Source organism: Spermophilus citellus (genome assembly GCF_964194105.1).
Source record: "Spermophilus citellus genome assembly, chromosome: 5".
Lineage (NCBI taxonomy): Eukaryota > Metazoa > Chordata > Mammalia > Rodentia > Sciuridae > Spermophilus > Spermophilus citellus.
This window is the reverse complement of record NC_138186.1, coordinates 130512907-130530158: the sequence shown is the minus strand read 5'-3', so window position 1 is coordinate 130530158 and position 17252 is coordinate 130512907. Positions and strand designations below refer to the sequence as shown.

The window sequence follows — 17252 nt, the reverse complement described above, 5'->3', positions numbered from 1 at the left end:
CCACCACAGAGGAAGTCAGAATTCAAAAGTGATTAAAGTGTTCTGTGCCCCTTTCTCTGTATAGATAACAGCATAAATTTGCTAAAAAGCAGAGTGGAATATTCATTCTCCCTTAATGAAATGAGACATTTAATATACTCTTATTATAAATACAAGTGTAGATTGCATACTGATAAATAATTTTTCAAAAGCTAGATATAAATAATTTGTAAAATATCATCTCCATTTGTTTGAGACACTCAGTCATAGTCTATTTTTTATGAACTTCTAGGAGTAATTATTGTTCTCATATTAGTAATATAGAATCTAAAATTAACTTATAGTAAACATGTTTTACAAATTGGGTTTCCTGTCACTGTAATTCAATTTATTTTTATTGTTTTTGCTATATGCTTATTTCTAAATTTGAATCTTCACATGAATTAATACTTAAGGTTATATTCTTATGACAGATTTTGATAGATTAATGGGTACAAAGGTGATCACTGAACTTATGAATACATGAGATAGATTCTTATAGTCTTAGAAGTGTTCTAAGTAATGATTATTTAAGATGTTTAAATGCCATTTTCTTTCCATTATTTCAGCAGCAGCTAAAAAGGATGAAAAGAAAGAAGGTATGTTTTATGTAAAATCTCACTCTGCCTTTTGTAAGTACAATTTACCAATATTCAGAGTTGTGCTTTTACTGCTCTCCTTACCATATTCCCTTCAGATAACTGGATCCATTATTTGCATACATTTTGCATGAATGTTCTCTTTCTATCTCACCTCACACAAAAGGATGAACTATTTCTTTAAATGTAATTTTAGTGTAGCTTTCTCAAGATAAAACAGCCTCTGCAAATCCCAAACCTCCTACTCTGTTGGCAGTTTTATCAATTTTTAGAAATTTGTAAATTATGGACCCCGTTCTCCTATATTAACTCCTTGCATCTCTGACACAAATAAGTAACTGATGTTACTTTGCTCTATTAAGCTGCAAATAAGTTATAGTCATCCACTGCAAATAAATTCAGTTTTTTGGGGGGTGGCATGACATGGAGTAAAATATATCTTGTTGGCAAAGGAAAATTGCACTATAAGGAATTAAATGGACAAGAAAGACTTTATCCAAGACTACTTCAATAGGGGTCAAGTCTATTAGCAGAGGAAGGAGATTGAACTTAATTCCACTGAAGCTAAACGCCTGAGAGTTTTTAAATGCTGGAGTGAGCTAGCATCAAAGTACTGGACAATAATGAGTTGGGGGTGATCAGTGCAATGAGGCCATATGTGCCTTCTAACTGGACCTATCAAAGTTAGGCTCCTACCTTCCCAAAAGACTGAGAGATAGGGATGCTATCTTTTCTATAATTATATTCCAAAAAAAGATGGCTTTCTGGTTCTTGTAAAAGACATTTCTGGGTTGTAGCAAATTTATATCTCAAAAGGACAGAGAAAGAGTTTGCAATTACAAGGTTTCCAAAGTGAAAAATTTAAGAAAAAAGAGGCCAGATGCTTGTAGGCAGGAAGAAAATTGTATAAACTTGGTCCTGCATTAAACATTAAGACTGACCACACCACTGCTGTCCTTTTTAGAGGGATGTTTGTAATTCACATCTTGACAAAACTATACGTATTTTCACTACTGTTTACTAATCTAACCCCATTTTATTAATAAAAATAGAATGTGGATACATGTCCATATGATCAAAAAACAAGGGTTATATTTTGTATTTAATAACATCAGAATTTTCCATGATCCTAACAGTTTGAGTCACATTCTGCTTCTGTTACACAAGAAGCTTAAAGCTAATATGCATGAGAAAGAGAAAATATTTTAGTTGGTTATTTGTTCAGAGAAAACAAAGCTGAAGTATTATAACAATGACTGCTAGGACATTTTAATGTTTCTCATCAAGAGATTGAAATCAATATGGGTTCCCTTTGCTATCTTTTAAATGTATATTGGCAAGTGATACTATATATTATGAATACTTTGATGAAAAGATAGGGAATTTTTAAAGAATAAAGACATTGTGAGTTCCTGGCACAGTTTTGTATAGAATTGCTGGTTATCCTTCCAGTAGTTCCTCTTAGAAAGAAAGAAACAAGTTTCATTTGATTTAAGTAAAGGAGTAATATGAATGGTTATTTTTTCATTGGTATCCAAGTCAACGTTTTAGGAAACTACAATTTCACAACTTTTAAGATTTGTGTTTGGTGCCCCCCCCGCCCCCATTCTTATGCCTCTATTTTTTCTGGCTTATATATGTCACTTCACCTTTTAAATAAATTGTCCATAATCTATATGCCATATTTGGAAGAATTTGGGCAGAACTTTGCCAGTGGAAACTCAAAAGCTTCCTTGTCTGAGACCTGTCTACAAGGAAACACTCTCCTTGTAGACACCAAAATTAAATTCTGATGTCAGTTTTAACCCCAGCTTTTCCTTTGCTCCTCAAATTTAGTCTTTTATAATTTTCAGTTTGACTAAATTCTCTTAGGTTTAATCCTTCCTTAAATAATTAGAAAAACTGATTTTCATTACAAAACAGGCTCTAGTTTTCCAGTTGGGACTTCACATTGCCATTTGTGACTTCAATGAGTTTTACTAACAGCTCATATTTGCCAGGGAAATGATCTCCCAAAGTCAGATGTTTTTTTTTTTTTTTTTTTTTTTTTAATTGGTCAATGACTTCAAGGGGGTTCCTAATGCCCTTCCCATAGTTCTTCAATGTCAAAACTATTTTTTAAAAGAAATATGAAATTACCATCTGCCTTTTTCTCTCACATTATCACATGAGTGTGCACTATAATTTTCCAGTGGCTTAGTGGTGTATATTAGTGCAACAGACTAAATCCCAAGCAGATATGCAAATCTAGCTGCCTTCAAATTAAGCCAGACATTAACGAGAGTCACAGAAGTCAATTATTTCACCATTTTATGTATTGGAAATATATTTGTTATAGAATATGTTGTTTATATTAAAATATATCAGGTTTATAATATTTAATAAATGAGTAAATAATACATAAAATTTAAAATTTTTTCTTAGCTTTCATTTTAAAAATTATAAACATCAATAAATGCAAAAAGAACTATTTGTATCTTTAGTAACTATTAACAGTTTAAAGGAGTACTGAGATGAAAATGTTTGAGATTCTTCAATAGAAATAATTATCTTGCTTATATTATTATCTCTCTCCAAAATATTCAACTGTATTCATTACACTTTTTATATTCTTAACTATTTAAAATATTGAGTGACTCCACCATGATCACAGAACATACTCTACAGGCCTTAATCTGCAATTAAATTTCCATATTCTGTTTCTGACTTGCCTTTTCTAACCTCCTGTCAAGCACACATCAAGGCAAGCTCGAGGCCAATGCCTGGATAAATCCAGTAGTAAAGATGCCAGGAACCCTTTTGAGATCGAGGTAACTTATGACGTTCATGGACATCAAAAGTAAGAGAAGCTAAAAGTGACAGCTCTTTATGGCCCTTGTTCCACACTCCAGAAAAGGTGAAGCAAAAACAAATGGGAGGAGGTTGCAATGCAACACAAATTAGGATCACTTCTTTGCTGAGGAGGCAGTTCCAGGCTCCAGCCATGATTCTGTGGTTTACAGCTCTATTCCAAGTGGGTCTAGGAAGAAAGCTTGGAGGTGATGAGAAATTATTTTTAAAGTCTCCCAGGAGAAATTTGGAGGCACATAGGAAGTGGCCTCCTTTCTCCTCACAAGACTCCCATGCTCCTGTGTTCCAGGGGAACACAAGGCATCCTGTCCAAATTCATTAGTTGTAGTTTAAACCTTTACTTGTGTGGAAATGTTGCTCTTATTCTTACCCACATTCTTCCTTTATGTACTCTATTCCACAAAACTGCTCTCCATTTTACATATGAAAGTTTTGCTGTTATCCTAACAGAGTTTACCACCCCCCCTTTTTTTCTTTCTATGAAATATGCAGCTTTTTTGGGGAGAGTTCATGATTACTCCTCTGTCTTCTAAGAACTCTGGTCCTCTCAGTTAAAAATACTTTCAGTCTTGTATAATGCTCCATGGAGCTTATTTCTTGCCACTTTGTACTTCATGTTACTTGCAATCCTTTTCCTTTTACTCTAGCTAACTTCAGACTTTTGATAAGAGGGTCTGTCCAATTCACTTTTATCCTTTGCAGGGACTAACACAGTTTCTTAGTTTTCACATTGTTCAACAAATATATATTCTGTGAATGAATCAGTAATATCTAGTACTCATCACATACATAATAGTCACAAGAAATATAAAATATGAATAACCAATTTTCTCACATCGGGGCAAATATTGTATAACAAATATATTTCCATCATCATCATCATTGTCATCACTATAATTTACTTTTTAAGTTTGGGAAGTCATAACTATTGACTGTTTGTTTTATGTGTGTATGATCATGTGCTACTATTTGGGCTAGATGAGCAGATCTAGGTAAATCTCATTCATTTAATCTCATTTTAATTGATGAATTCCTAGGGGCTGGAATGCTAAGAATTCTGCTTTAACATGTGGAAGACAGAACTCTACTAAGAACAAACCAGACGAGATTGATTGTTTACTGACACTAGCAAAAGTAGAGTTGAATGCATATGAGCATTACCCCAAGTTCTAGGGATTCAAAATTGAGCTATGAAGAGGAATTGTGTGGAAAAATAAAGCAAAATGTATGGTATTGTAAGAAGAAATATGTTAATCCAACAGATTCCATAAGGGAGACAGTGTTCTTTATTCCCAGCAAGAGAGGACTACCAGAGAGTTCATTTTTCCCTTGAGATAAATTGGTACTTCATTTCCTCTGTCCTCACTAAGAACATAATAGATCATACCTGATGTGTTGCTAAAGATGAGTGATGAACTGAATAGACTTCCAACACATCACTGTGTTTTAAAGCATAGGTGTTGGGGATCTCAGTGTTCCTAATTTTTTTTTTTAAAAAAAGGCTGATGCTCTGATTATTGGGCAGATGGTCTATAGGAAATTATATTAACCAAGTAAACCTTTATATTGATTAAGCCATTTCAGCAACAAATGTTGAGAGGGCATAATGAAGTTTAATAGCATGGATATTAAACAGCTTGTACTGGTAGCCTTTCAGGGTCAGTATGTGATCTTTGAATTCTAAGTACTCTAGTTTTTCAGTTGCCCAGATTCCTTTCTTATATAAGTCCTTTGAGCTATTGACTCCAATCTGAAAGACAGATCTTTATGATGACATTTCACTGTAGCTTTCCATTCTTAAAGTCAATATATTGAACTTCTAAAAGACCAGTTTGGTTAGATCTCCTTACAGAAGATTGCTATTTTTCACATTTCTATTTCATGAAATGTTTTATTTCATCTTAATGTGTACCACAATTCACCTGACTCTGGACTTCCTATTATGTTTTATATTATTTTATTTTGGTACAATTGATATCTAATTCAATATGCTATTGATTCTTGATTCTCATTATTAAGGAGAAGGAAATTGGATTGAAAATAAAAATGTTCTATAGATACATATATTGTGTTGAGTTTTCCATTACAACTCCATGTCAGCATAAAGTTATTTAGCTAATATTTTCCCATATTGTGACATAATTAGCAAAATCATCATTTTAATGACTGATTTTTTTAAATATATGGTACAACACAAATCCTTCCACAATTCTCCTACGACTCAGAGTTTACTGTTTAATATTCTCTTTATTTAGAGGTATAAATTTATTTCATGGAAAAAATATTCCTATAAGTGTATTTATAATTTTGCATTTTTTCTTTGGGTTTCTAGAAATGGAATTACCACATCCAAAAGCATACTAATTTTTATAACAGCCTGGATTTTTTCTGAGGTTGCTTTCCCAAAGTATTTTTAACTTGGTAAAGTTATCGAAATGGGTTGTCACTTTCCCCACAGTGTTTCTAGAATTTTTGGTTATCATTTTTGTTTTCATAGAACAACTTTACTGGCCATCTAACTGATTTTTGTGAATAAACAGAAGTGTATTGTCATCTCCAAACATGTCAGGTCCAGAGCTTTATTATGGAAGTGGATCACGGATACGGCCACATCACTGTGAGGAACACAGGTCCCTTAACTTGCAAATGAGGAGTGTCCATTGTTACAGGTTCTAAGCCAGATAATTGTCAGGTAGCAAAGAATCTGTTCTTCTTTAGCATGTTTCAATCTTTGGTCATCTTAATTGTTCTAGTTTCAGTATTAGAGTATCTCAAAATTAGGTTATGAAAGCATATAAGAAATGACAAAATAGGAAAAGTTCTCTGCAAAAAATAAAATAAAATAAAAAATAAACTCAGTTGTTTTTATTCCCAAATAAACAAGATACAGAAATCCTTGTGCTTTTATTTTAAAGTAAAAGGAACATAGAGTTTATGGTCTAAATAATAGAAAATAATAAATTCCTCAGATCTAGGCTGAATGTCCCTGTATAAAAAGCAAAATAGATGTCTGTTGACCACAGAATACACATTACTATACAGCAGTTATAAATTAATGTGTTCCTAAGTAGCCCACATGCAATATGACCCTATTTCTTTTCCATTAGAGTGGGATGCTGTGCTGGAAGTGTATGATTATTCTAAGAGTGTACAATGCAGTTTACCTGGACTTATACACACACACACACACACACACACACACACACTAATATATATGTAAATTAATCTGAAAACTAACTTCTACTCAGTATTTTCTAAGATCTGAGAACTAACAAAATTATAAGGACTAAATTTATACACACTTTAAGACCGTTTGGGTTAATGCACCATGGTAATATTTTTTGTTACAAAACTGTGGATTCTGTTATTAATTAGGTGTTTGCATGAGTTGGGAAAAAATAAAACTGGCTATGCTCTCATAGAAATATATATATTTCTGAATTTTTTAATGATGATACAACACAAATCCTTCCACTGTTCTCCTACTTCTCAGAGTTTACTGTTTAATATTCATATATACATATATAAATTATATGTAGATATTTTCTTTTATTTTTTTTCTATATTTTTTGCTTTAAAACGTTTCTTACCTCCCTGCCTTACTTCAGTGCTCATTCTTTTGAAAACATGGTAGTTTCTCTTTAAGCTTCATATTTTAGAAACATTGCATGAAGTCAATTCATTTTAGTGCAAATGATTTCACTGTTAATGTCACTTTTGCTGTGAGCTATTCAAGTTGTTGATTTCTCTAATCTGTTTTATCAATAACTTACCTTTATATTTTCAGATTCCAAGAAAACAAAAAAGCCTACAGAAGGTAGTGTATACGTTTCTTTCCATGTCTTTTATTTTATGAACCCTAAAGTAGCTTTTTTCTTAAAGAATCAATATTGAAAAAAATACTAATGAAATAGAAAATGGGAAGGGAAGTAGAGAGAGAGAGAGAGAGAGAGAGAGAGAGAGAGAGAGAGAGAGAGAGAGGGAGAGAGAGAGACTAAAGAAAGAATTCAAATCTTTTCTATTAACACTGCCATGAGAAATATTCAGTAGTATTAAAAAATTTAATCCTGCATATATTTACTTTTGACAGTTATCATTCTCAAATTTTGCTTTACAAATAAAACAATGTAAAGTATCAAGCATTCATTTAATGAGAAAGTATACATTCAGTTAATTTTCAACACATCAGCATGGATTATAAATGGAATGAAATCATAACCCATTTGGCAAGTATATACTTGCATCTTTTGGACTTTTTCACATTTGTTCATTGGTACAAAGTATTTATCTACACAATTTTTTTTAAGTTTGTCCATGTGTGTTTATTTAAGAAGACTGCTAGGTGTAAATAATTTAAAATGACTAAACATTATAATAATTGTCGAATAATGTTTTTCAATCAAATTATGGCACTTCTTATGATAATTGACAATATCTCAGAGCAACACTCATTGTAAAATTCAAGGGGAATAATTTGGGAGACTGTGGAAAATATGTGGTCTAAGAAATATGATAGTAGTAAGTTTTATCTTTAATGCTTTTAAGACCAATGTTTTTCTGTTTATATTTCTTTCAACAGAGCAGTTGAAGGGAAAAAGTAAGAAACTGCATGCAAAGTCTATTTGTGTGTGGTGTGTGCTGTTTCTTTCTACTGCTATAAACTGGATTGCTGGTGTATTTAAACTTGCAATCTTGAATGTACTTGTTCTGTGTTTTATGCATGTGAACTGTTTTGTTTTGTTTTGTTTCTGGCTTTTTTGTTTCTTTCTTTCTTTTTATTTATTTATTTATTTTTTTGTCAGAATGAAGAATACATGGCCTGCAGGGTCAGAGTGACCTGGAAAGCATAGCCAGCTTTTTTATAACCTTTTTTTTCCCCCAACTCTGGCAAACACTTAATATCACTATCCACAGTTTTGTAACAGAAAATATAAACATGTTGCATTAACCCAAATAGTCTTAAAGTGTGTGTAAATTTAGATCTTATAATTTTGTCAGTTCTCAGTTCTTAGAAAATACTGAGTAGAAGTTGGTTTCCAGGTTACTTTTATGACCTAATCCCTATTGTCTTTCTTCTTGTAATACATAAATATTTGACATGTGTAAACACTATATTACATTTTGTCTGTGATGGGATTTTCTCCCTATAGGCACTATGAACTCTGAGTAATAACATTGCTTGGCATCCATATCTTAGGCATAGTTCAATGTTACTTTGACACACCATTAAATTTGGTAACTATTCAGTAAAGCTCAATGCCTTGAGGTTGTGTCTTTTGCAAACATGTATTCTCCTCTGAAGAAAATAGGAGATATTTAACAAATAAAAATTAAAAAATAAAATTCACCCTACTCAATTAGCTATTAAAAATTAGCACCATTCCAGGACTATATAGTTCTTAAGATCCCACTGGTATTAAAAACATTAGCTTTAAAATATACACCATTTAAAAAAATGCTTATGTATTTTTTAGCCCTATAAAGTTAGGACTCTGAGACATTCAATGTCATGAAAGAGCTCTAAAATGTCCTGTAGGAGGAATCATGAAATTATGCTACAACCCAGCCAGAGGGAGAAATTTATCTATGGAGAAGTGTGTGTTTGTTCAGCATCAGATTTATGAGTGTGCACAGCTGCTGATGAGTTCTGGCACAGGGATACAGAATCTAATCCACAAACAGGAAAATGGAGGACAACTGGAGATTTTAAAAATGTTTATATATATATATATATATATATATATATATATCCTTAAGGCCTTCACTTTATTGCAGTTTATATGATTTAAAATGTCCTGCAGACACATGGCAGCTACTTGGAAATCTTCAGGGCATTGATGTATTTAATAAATAAACATGACTTTTCAGGCCTTCATTTATAGCACAACCCATACCCTCCTTGAGAAGTTCCACAGATGTGACTTGGGAAATCATTAGCAAAATAAATTGTTTTCTTCAAAACAGCTATGAATTTTTTCCAAATTAACTTGTTTGTTCTGATTTGTCATTTAGACTTGCTTTTGCTATTGCTATTATTATGTGTTTGAATTTGATTTGGATTTATTTTCAAAATTGCTGCATTTGATGTTATATTCTAGCCTTATAATCTGTTTCCACTTTTCTTTTTAATTAAATTTAATTTAATTTCTTTTGAATTAAAAGTTTGTTTTCTAAGTCATGTTCTTTAAGTTTAGACCTATTTTAAGTATAAAAACAGGGCAAAGAATTCACATATACTTCATTTTGTAAATTTTGTATATTTTATAAATTCCTGTAATCTATAATTTTTTCAAAATAAAAAGAAATAACTCAAATGATCAATTAGGGGCCTTATTTGGCAGTCCCTGTAGAATTTAATGGTAAAATTGTTTATATTTATCATTATATTAATAATAATTGTTAAATAATACATAATTATTCAATAAATATTCTATGTAATATCATATATCGTAAAAATTTCTGCATGTGTTTTCTTACATATCATCCCAATTAGCACAGTATATTATTATGTGATGACTTTCTAATATTCTAGTGCAGTCTTTTTTTCTTTAACTTTAAATTTCATATGTAGCTGGTGCTTGATTTTGATGTCCTGCATCCAGTAATTTCTTTTTTGTTTGTTTTAATTACTTTACAAATGTCGTATAGTTCAATCTTTCATCCAGCAGTTAAACAATACGTTTAATTTGCCAGACACTTGGTAATATTTTTGTTATGTTGGATTTTTGCTCAGTCACCTATACTCCTTCCGCTTAGCCTGCAACCCTTGCTCAAGAAAGCTCTTTTGTTTGTTCTGCTGCCTGTGCATGGTCTAAAAGTGTGCAAGTTGCTCTTTACCCCTGCACAATGATATGCCTGATGAGTGGAATTGAAGGTTGGTAGATTGTGCCATCACCATACAGGTTTCTGTGACCCAAGTGTTTCTAAAATACAGTTCATAGAATTCTTTCAGCATGAACAGCTTCCAGTTTTCAAATTTTATTCCATAAATGAAACTTTAAGGAATTTCTCTAACCTTTTCCTTTAAAGTATCAGATAGTGTCTAATAGTATTTCTTGAAAACTTTCTTTTAAATTAATTTGACATGCTTACCTAGTCAAAATAAATAAGAATAGAATGTGGATGATAACATTTCCCATAAAATTAGTGCTTGCACTTCATGTAAAATTAGTACACTGTATATTGTAAATGTTAGCTTCCTCTTTATCTTTTGAGGACGTATATAATTTATTATTAACTTAACCCATTATAGAAAAGGAATGGAACACAAATCAAGGAAATGTCATAAATCCAAGAATCTGCTGCCGTACTGTCCTGTCGAACTGCCACCACACAGGACCCAGCACTGTGGGCTTCTCCAAGGCATTGCTGCCCTATGGATTTCCAGTTTGTTATTCCTTTCAGAATGTTGATTTTGTGAAAAACCATATTGTCCTCTTGTAGAGTGATGTCTTCTTTCTTCTTTTTGTATTAATTTTTATTGAATCTTTTTAATTACCTAAAACATTAGGATACATTTTGATATAATCACACAACTATGGAATATAATTTGCTCTAATTCAGTCCCTAGCACTTCCCCACCTGCCTCCCTTCTCCTGCTCCAGTCTTACTACTCTACTGATATTTCACTGTACTGGTAGTTTTTTTCTTTTCTTTTTCTTTTTTTTTAAATTAGTGTCTTGTGGATATACTTGATGTTAGGGTTCACTGTGCTATATTCATGTATGCACATGTAAAAGTGGAGTCAGTTTCATTCCATGGTTCTTCCCTTTTCCCCTCTCTACTTCCTCCCCCTCTATCCCCTTTGTTTATTCTACTGATCTTTCCTCTGTTTTGATGAAATTCCCACTCTTTTTTTTTCTTTCTTTACATCTTCCTCACCCTTTTGGATTTATTTCTGCATATTAGAGATAACATTTGACCTTTGACTTTTGGGGACTGGCTTATTTCACTTAGTATGATAGCCTCCAGTTCCATTCATTTACCCACACATGCCATAATTTCAGTTTTCTTTATGGCTGAGTAATACTCCATTGTGTAGTTGGACAACATTTTCTTTATTCATTCATCTGTTGAAGAGCATCAAGTTTGTTTCCATAGGGATTGGCTATTGTGAATTGTGCTGCTATAAATATTGATGAGCCTGCATCAATATTAGATGCTGATTTTAAATTTTTTGGTTATATACTGAGGAGTGGGATAGCTACGGTATTGCTAGTTTTTTGAGCAATCTTCACACTGCTTTTCAGAGTGTCACATTACTCTGCAGTCCCACTACCAACAGCTGAGTGTAATTTTTTCCCCACATTCTCACCAGCATTTATGATTATTTATATTCTTGATAGTTGCCATTATGACTGGAGTGAGATAAAATCTCAGTGTAGTTTTGATTTGTGTAGCCCTATTTTCTAGAGATATTGAACTTAAAAAATAAATATTTGTTGAGCATTTGTATTTCATTATTTGAGAAATGTCTGTTCAGTTCCTTTGTCCACATTGTTTAGGTTATTTGTTTGTGTGGTTTTGGTATTAAGTTTTTTGAGTTCTTTGTCTGTTCTGGATAGTAATGTCCTACTTAAGGAGCAGGTGGCAAAGATCTTCTCCCATTCTGTTGGCTTTCTCTTTATGCTCTTAATGCCTCTTGAGTCTAGAATAATGCTTGTGTCAAACAATATTGACTAAAGAAGGTTCTTAAAAATAAATGTTAGCTGAGAACTCTATAAGGAGCATTTGTATTTCTCCCTCAAACCAGGCAAGTATGTTTTGCTTCCTCCTTTGCTTCTTAGCTTATTTTAGTGTCTTAAATATATCCCAAGAGAATATTTTTCTTAGCTGAATTAATATCTCTTCAATATAAGAATATATTTAGAAAAGAGTAAATATGAAATCTGTCCATCTTCATTTTTTCTGAGAATTATTTTTAAACAGCCATAATACCTATCCTTTGAGCTTACTTTTCATTCCAGATTTATTTCATGTAGATCTAAAATGGTAATAAATTTATTTTTCTCCATTTTTATAGATTTTTTATGTTTCTGGTTTATTATTTATGTAAAGTTAGAATTCCTGTAAATATCAAGAATATTTTGATGCTACACTTTGAGGGAATTCCCAAGAGAAATTACACTCTCTTCAAGGTATTTATTAGTTACTGCAATCCAGCATCAGCATGTGTGTTTGCTTATGTTAAAACAATTAAGATGTGATTCACAGAATTGTAATAATTGTAATAATAATTGTACTACTACTAATAATAATTGTCATAATAATAAATTGTAATAATAATGACAATGATAATAACAGTAATAAAATATGTTTCAGAACAGGAAAAGAAAGAAAAACATGCAGAACCAGGTAATTTCTTTAAAGTATTATATTTTTAAAAATTTTATGATATTATTTAATTTGCAACTTTATGATAAATTATAAATGAATGGCATAAAATATTGATTTTTTTCTTTTCTTGCTTGATATAGCAAAGTCACCAAAGAAGGAACCTTCAGGTGAGTTACTCTGGTGAAGTGGACTCTCTCTACCAACAGGTAGCCTCAGACTATGTGTAAAGGTTGGTCTGAGGCAGTAGAGGTCAGGAAATCTCAGCCTTTCTTTCAAGCTCTTGACACAAACATAACATCAAGCCAGTTTTACAAAGTAAAAGCCTGATAACACACTGCACCCTTGCTACTCAGTGTGAGGCCTGTGAGCCAGCAGCATCTGATGCTGAGGTAGGAATGTAGACTCATTAAGAAAATGAATGCCCCACCCAGTCCTACTGAATAAGAAACTGCAACTTCATAATATCCCTAGTGGACTTCTGTGTGCAATCTTTGAGAAGCAGATTTTTTTTTGTTTAGTGTAAAAAAATGCAAAGAACAAAATAAAACATGAGCAAAACACTTCCTGTGAATGCATCTAATATCGCTTTGCTTTTCAAATGTGAAATATTCACTTCCAGGAAATATTCTTCCCTCATGCATAATGTTACTTAGTAGCATTTCTTGAACACTTGGGGATTTGTCTTAGAAAGAAAGATAGATTTACTCTCAATATATTTGTAATCTAATAGGAAAAAATTGAACTGAGAATCAAACAATGAGACAAACCAACCAATCAACAAATACTGAAAGTGCAGTTACTATAGACACCAAATCATTTTCTTATTTTTTTCTAACATTTTACCTGCTCAGTAAGTCATTTGAATGAAAATTTTTGATGTTTTCTAGTGACCTCTATTTCTTTCTTTTTTATTTATTTCTGTTTTTCTTTTCATTTTTTTCTTTCTTTCTTTCCTTTTTTTTTTCATGTTGAGTTTGCATGAAGAAATGTCACCCAAAGAACCAGGAGGTTTTTTTGTTAGAGGAGGGTATTTGTGCTGGTGTGTGCTTGTGTTTGTATGCACATGTTGCAGGTAGTCATAGCTTCATATAATGTCCTGTAGTAATTCCTTCAGTTTAATTGTATTTAAGTGGAAATAATATTTGCCACTTGTACATAACAATGCAAATAGAGCTGCTACACCATAGGACTGTCCTAGCCACAACCATAGCAAATCACAGGTTTAAAGCCACATGTTTTCTTCTTCCCAGTTTGTTAAAACTACTGCAATAACCCCAATCTGCTTAGGTATCTCTCCAACCAATTCTATAGCATCATTTCCTTACCTTTACAATAGCATTTAATATACTGTTAAAATAATACTCTCTTCTTTTTTACACTTTCAACAGTTCTTAATTAGAGGATAGAGCCTATTTTTATCTCTTTATTTTCAGAATGCCTATTGTGATTCCAAACATACAGAGGGCACTTGATAACAATGTATGAAGTGAAATAAGGACACCAAGTAGAATAATCCCAGTTTTTAAAATTTAAAAATTGAATGAATTCCAAATACATAATTTACAAGATGAAGTAATGGCACATTTCACCATCTCACATTAACAGCCCTACCATTTAACCTTTGGTAAGGAATGGTTTATCTATTTATAGAGGACAGCCTATTTGTTCAAGAATGCATTCCCACTAGTGCTCTGTAACACACATTTATACTTATGTACATATGCAAAAAGCTCAAATAGAGACACATTTTAAAATACGGAGGGGCATATCAAATGACTTTTGGTATAACTAATTTTAAGGATCTTCATAGCTAAATACCAGGTCTCATATTGAACATGACACAATACCATAACTTAAAATTGCTTCAAATCATCTGTTCATTTCAGGGTGTGATTACAGTGTAGCCACTTAGCAGTAATTAGTTGTATTTTTAAAATTTAAACCATTGGATAATCTGCCATATTATTTCTTTATTTATTCTCATTTTGTTTTATAGAATTTGAGAAAAATGTATTTTCCTGAATATAAAAGCAATCAGATTCTTTGCAAACTTAAAATGGAAAACTAATAAATGAGTCACGAATGATACTTCTATGTTGGAAGATGTATAAATAGCAGTCCCCCAGAAAACAAAAACAAAAATCTGTGGTTAATGAGTATTTTTAGAGTATGTCAAAGACATTGTAGTGCTATGTATTCTCTAAGATTCGCTTTTTTGTTGTTTTGTTGTTATTGTTGTTGTTTTTGTTTTTTCCTTTTGGTCCTTAAGATTATACACACAGTCTTATAAACAACTAAAAAAACCTTAAAGTTATTTTATAAAAACACAAGTATGTTTAACATAGACCTTCTTTTTTATCATTAACAGCTGCAAGTGAAAAACAAGTGAAAGCAAGTATGTTGAATAAAACTTTTAAGTGGAGCATATTTTAGCAGCTTATTCTCTTGACTGTTCTGCTGTAGACATTGCTAATGCTAATTTTTGAGCCTGATTGCCAATTTTTTGTGTGTTGGAATAAAATGTCAAATTATTCATTTCTGTCTTTTCTGTGAATTCATGCTTCTGACACTTTATCTATAGAGCTTTACTTTGTAAATTTTAATTTGTCCAGATAACCTCTCTTCAAATTGTGATTTGTTTTATACTTTGAAGAATATGTGATCTCTTCAGTTTCTTAATTAAATAATTTTTTAATTATTCTAATGATTAATTGTTTGAACAAATAGGCAACATAATTTGTCTACTATAAATTTTGTGTCTTTAATAAAATGTACCCCGAAACCCCAGTTTTTTAACTGTTCTTTGCTATCATATTCTTTTTTTAACCCATGTAACTTCAGATTATGAAATATTGACTAGCAACTATAACATATTATGGCATTTGTATCAGTGGTAGCCTTGACAATATGCTCAAGGGAAAAAGCTGATTTCTTTTGTTGTTTGTAAATCTTAATTTGGTAAAATACCTAACAGCTTGCCATTAATGGAAATTATTTTAAGCATAAGGGCTTTATTTTATTTTTGGAAAAAAGAAACATGGTTAGCTTCTTTAAGTTTTGGATATATAACCCATGGTCAGTTGTGTGCATGATGAAATATATATTTCCCTTTGGATTAGAGTTATATAAGTACTTATGATGATACTAATACATAATACTTTCAGACCTAGTATATCACTGGTAAACATATCAGTGAATAGTTGGAATATATGTTAATTAGATAGGTGAGAATGTCTTTCTTTTTCTCTTTTTAAAAAAGAACATTGCTTTTGGAATTTTTCCCCTTAGATACTGAGGACTTTAAAAGTGAAGTTTAACATGAATCTAAAATTCCATTTATAGGGCTGGGGATGTGGCTCAAGCGGTAGCGCGCTCGCCTGGCATGCGTGCGGCCCGGGTTCGATCCTCAGCACCACATACCAACAAAGATGTTGTGTACACCGAGAACTAAAAAATAAATATTAAAAATTCTCTCTCAATCTCTCTCTCTCTCTCTCTCTCTCTCTCTCTCTCTCTCTCTCTCTCTCTCCTCTCTCACTCTCTCTTTAAAAAAAAATTCCATTTATATTTCCATGAAAAATTGTGAGTTTAATGTTGAATGCAAAGCTAATTGGAACTCTATATTATGAATTGTTTAGTATGCTAGAACTTAGTCTTTAGAAATGCATAATCAAGAAAATGTATAAAACAAACTGATAATTTCACAGCTCTGGTAAAGAACTTTAGATTAAAGATTACTCTAAAAATTAACATTTTCTTAGTAGGAAAATGTGACATAGATAAAAATATTCATCTGAAATTTAAAAAAAAAATCTGTATGATCTGCCAACTATGAAACACACTATCCAATCAAGTTTTTAAAAGATCAGCATGTTTTTCAGGAGATTAGCATATTGGGTTACCAAATCATTAAAACCCAACATAAAAATTTCAAGAGTTAATATTCTACTCCTTATGTGGTTGAGACATATGAACTTTACATGGACATTTTCTGTCAATATAAAAATTAATGAGAGATAACTCATAAGCTGTTCAGATTTTCTAATAACAGTCACTTCTCCAATTAAGAATTGGTTTCTTGTTTGTTGCTTGGAAATTATAGCCATACAACATAAGAAGTGTTGCACATTTCCTATATACAGTGGGCTGTTTGTAAATTCAATGCCTAAAATGAAAATTATATATCATTACAAATACTCTTGAAAAGTCTTTAAATCTTCCATATAGTATGGTGCAAATAGTTTTGTGTATGTAGCCTGCACATCCGGGATACAAATTTACATTATCTTAAATTATGAGAGCAAGTGTGAAAGTGAAATATGTAGCTGAATTAACATAAAGCAAACATTTTATGTAATGAAATTCCATGGTATTGAATTTCATAGGAAAGGTGATAGTGACAGAGCAAGTCCATGGTAAATGTAAAGGGACATTTGCCATTAACACTGG

At 31.8% G+C, this 17252-nt stretch overlaps 1 protein-coding gene across 9 annotated transcripts in view; it reads left to right on the top strand.

Moving 5' to 3' along the window:
- TRDN (triadin) overlaps positions 1 to 17252 on the top strand; it is a 400855-nt gene that overhangs the window by 242077 nt on the left and 141526 nt on the right. For 6 of the 9 annotated variants that reach the window (XM_081295982.1, XM_081295980.1, XM_081295981.1 and 3 more), the window contains 6 exons: positions 588 to 617; positions 7255 to 7284; positions 8047 to 8064; positions 12789 to 12821; positions 12944 to 12970; positions 15172 to 15198. In XM_081295982.1, coding sequence (XP_081152108.1) covers positions 588 to 617; positions 7255 to 7284; positions 8047 to 8064; positions 12789 to 12821; positions 12944 to 12970; positions 15172 to 15198 — 165 coding nt within the window. Of the gene's footprint in view, positions 1 to 587; positions 618 to 7254; positions 7285 to 8046; positions 8065 to 8269; positions 9913 to 12788; positions 12822 to 12943; positions 12971 to 15171; positions 15199 to 17252 lie in introns of those variants that run through there. The other 3 variants (XM_081295978.1, XM_081295985.1, XM_081295984.1) reach the window with 3 other exon arrangements.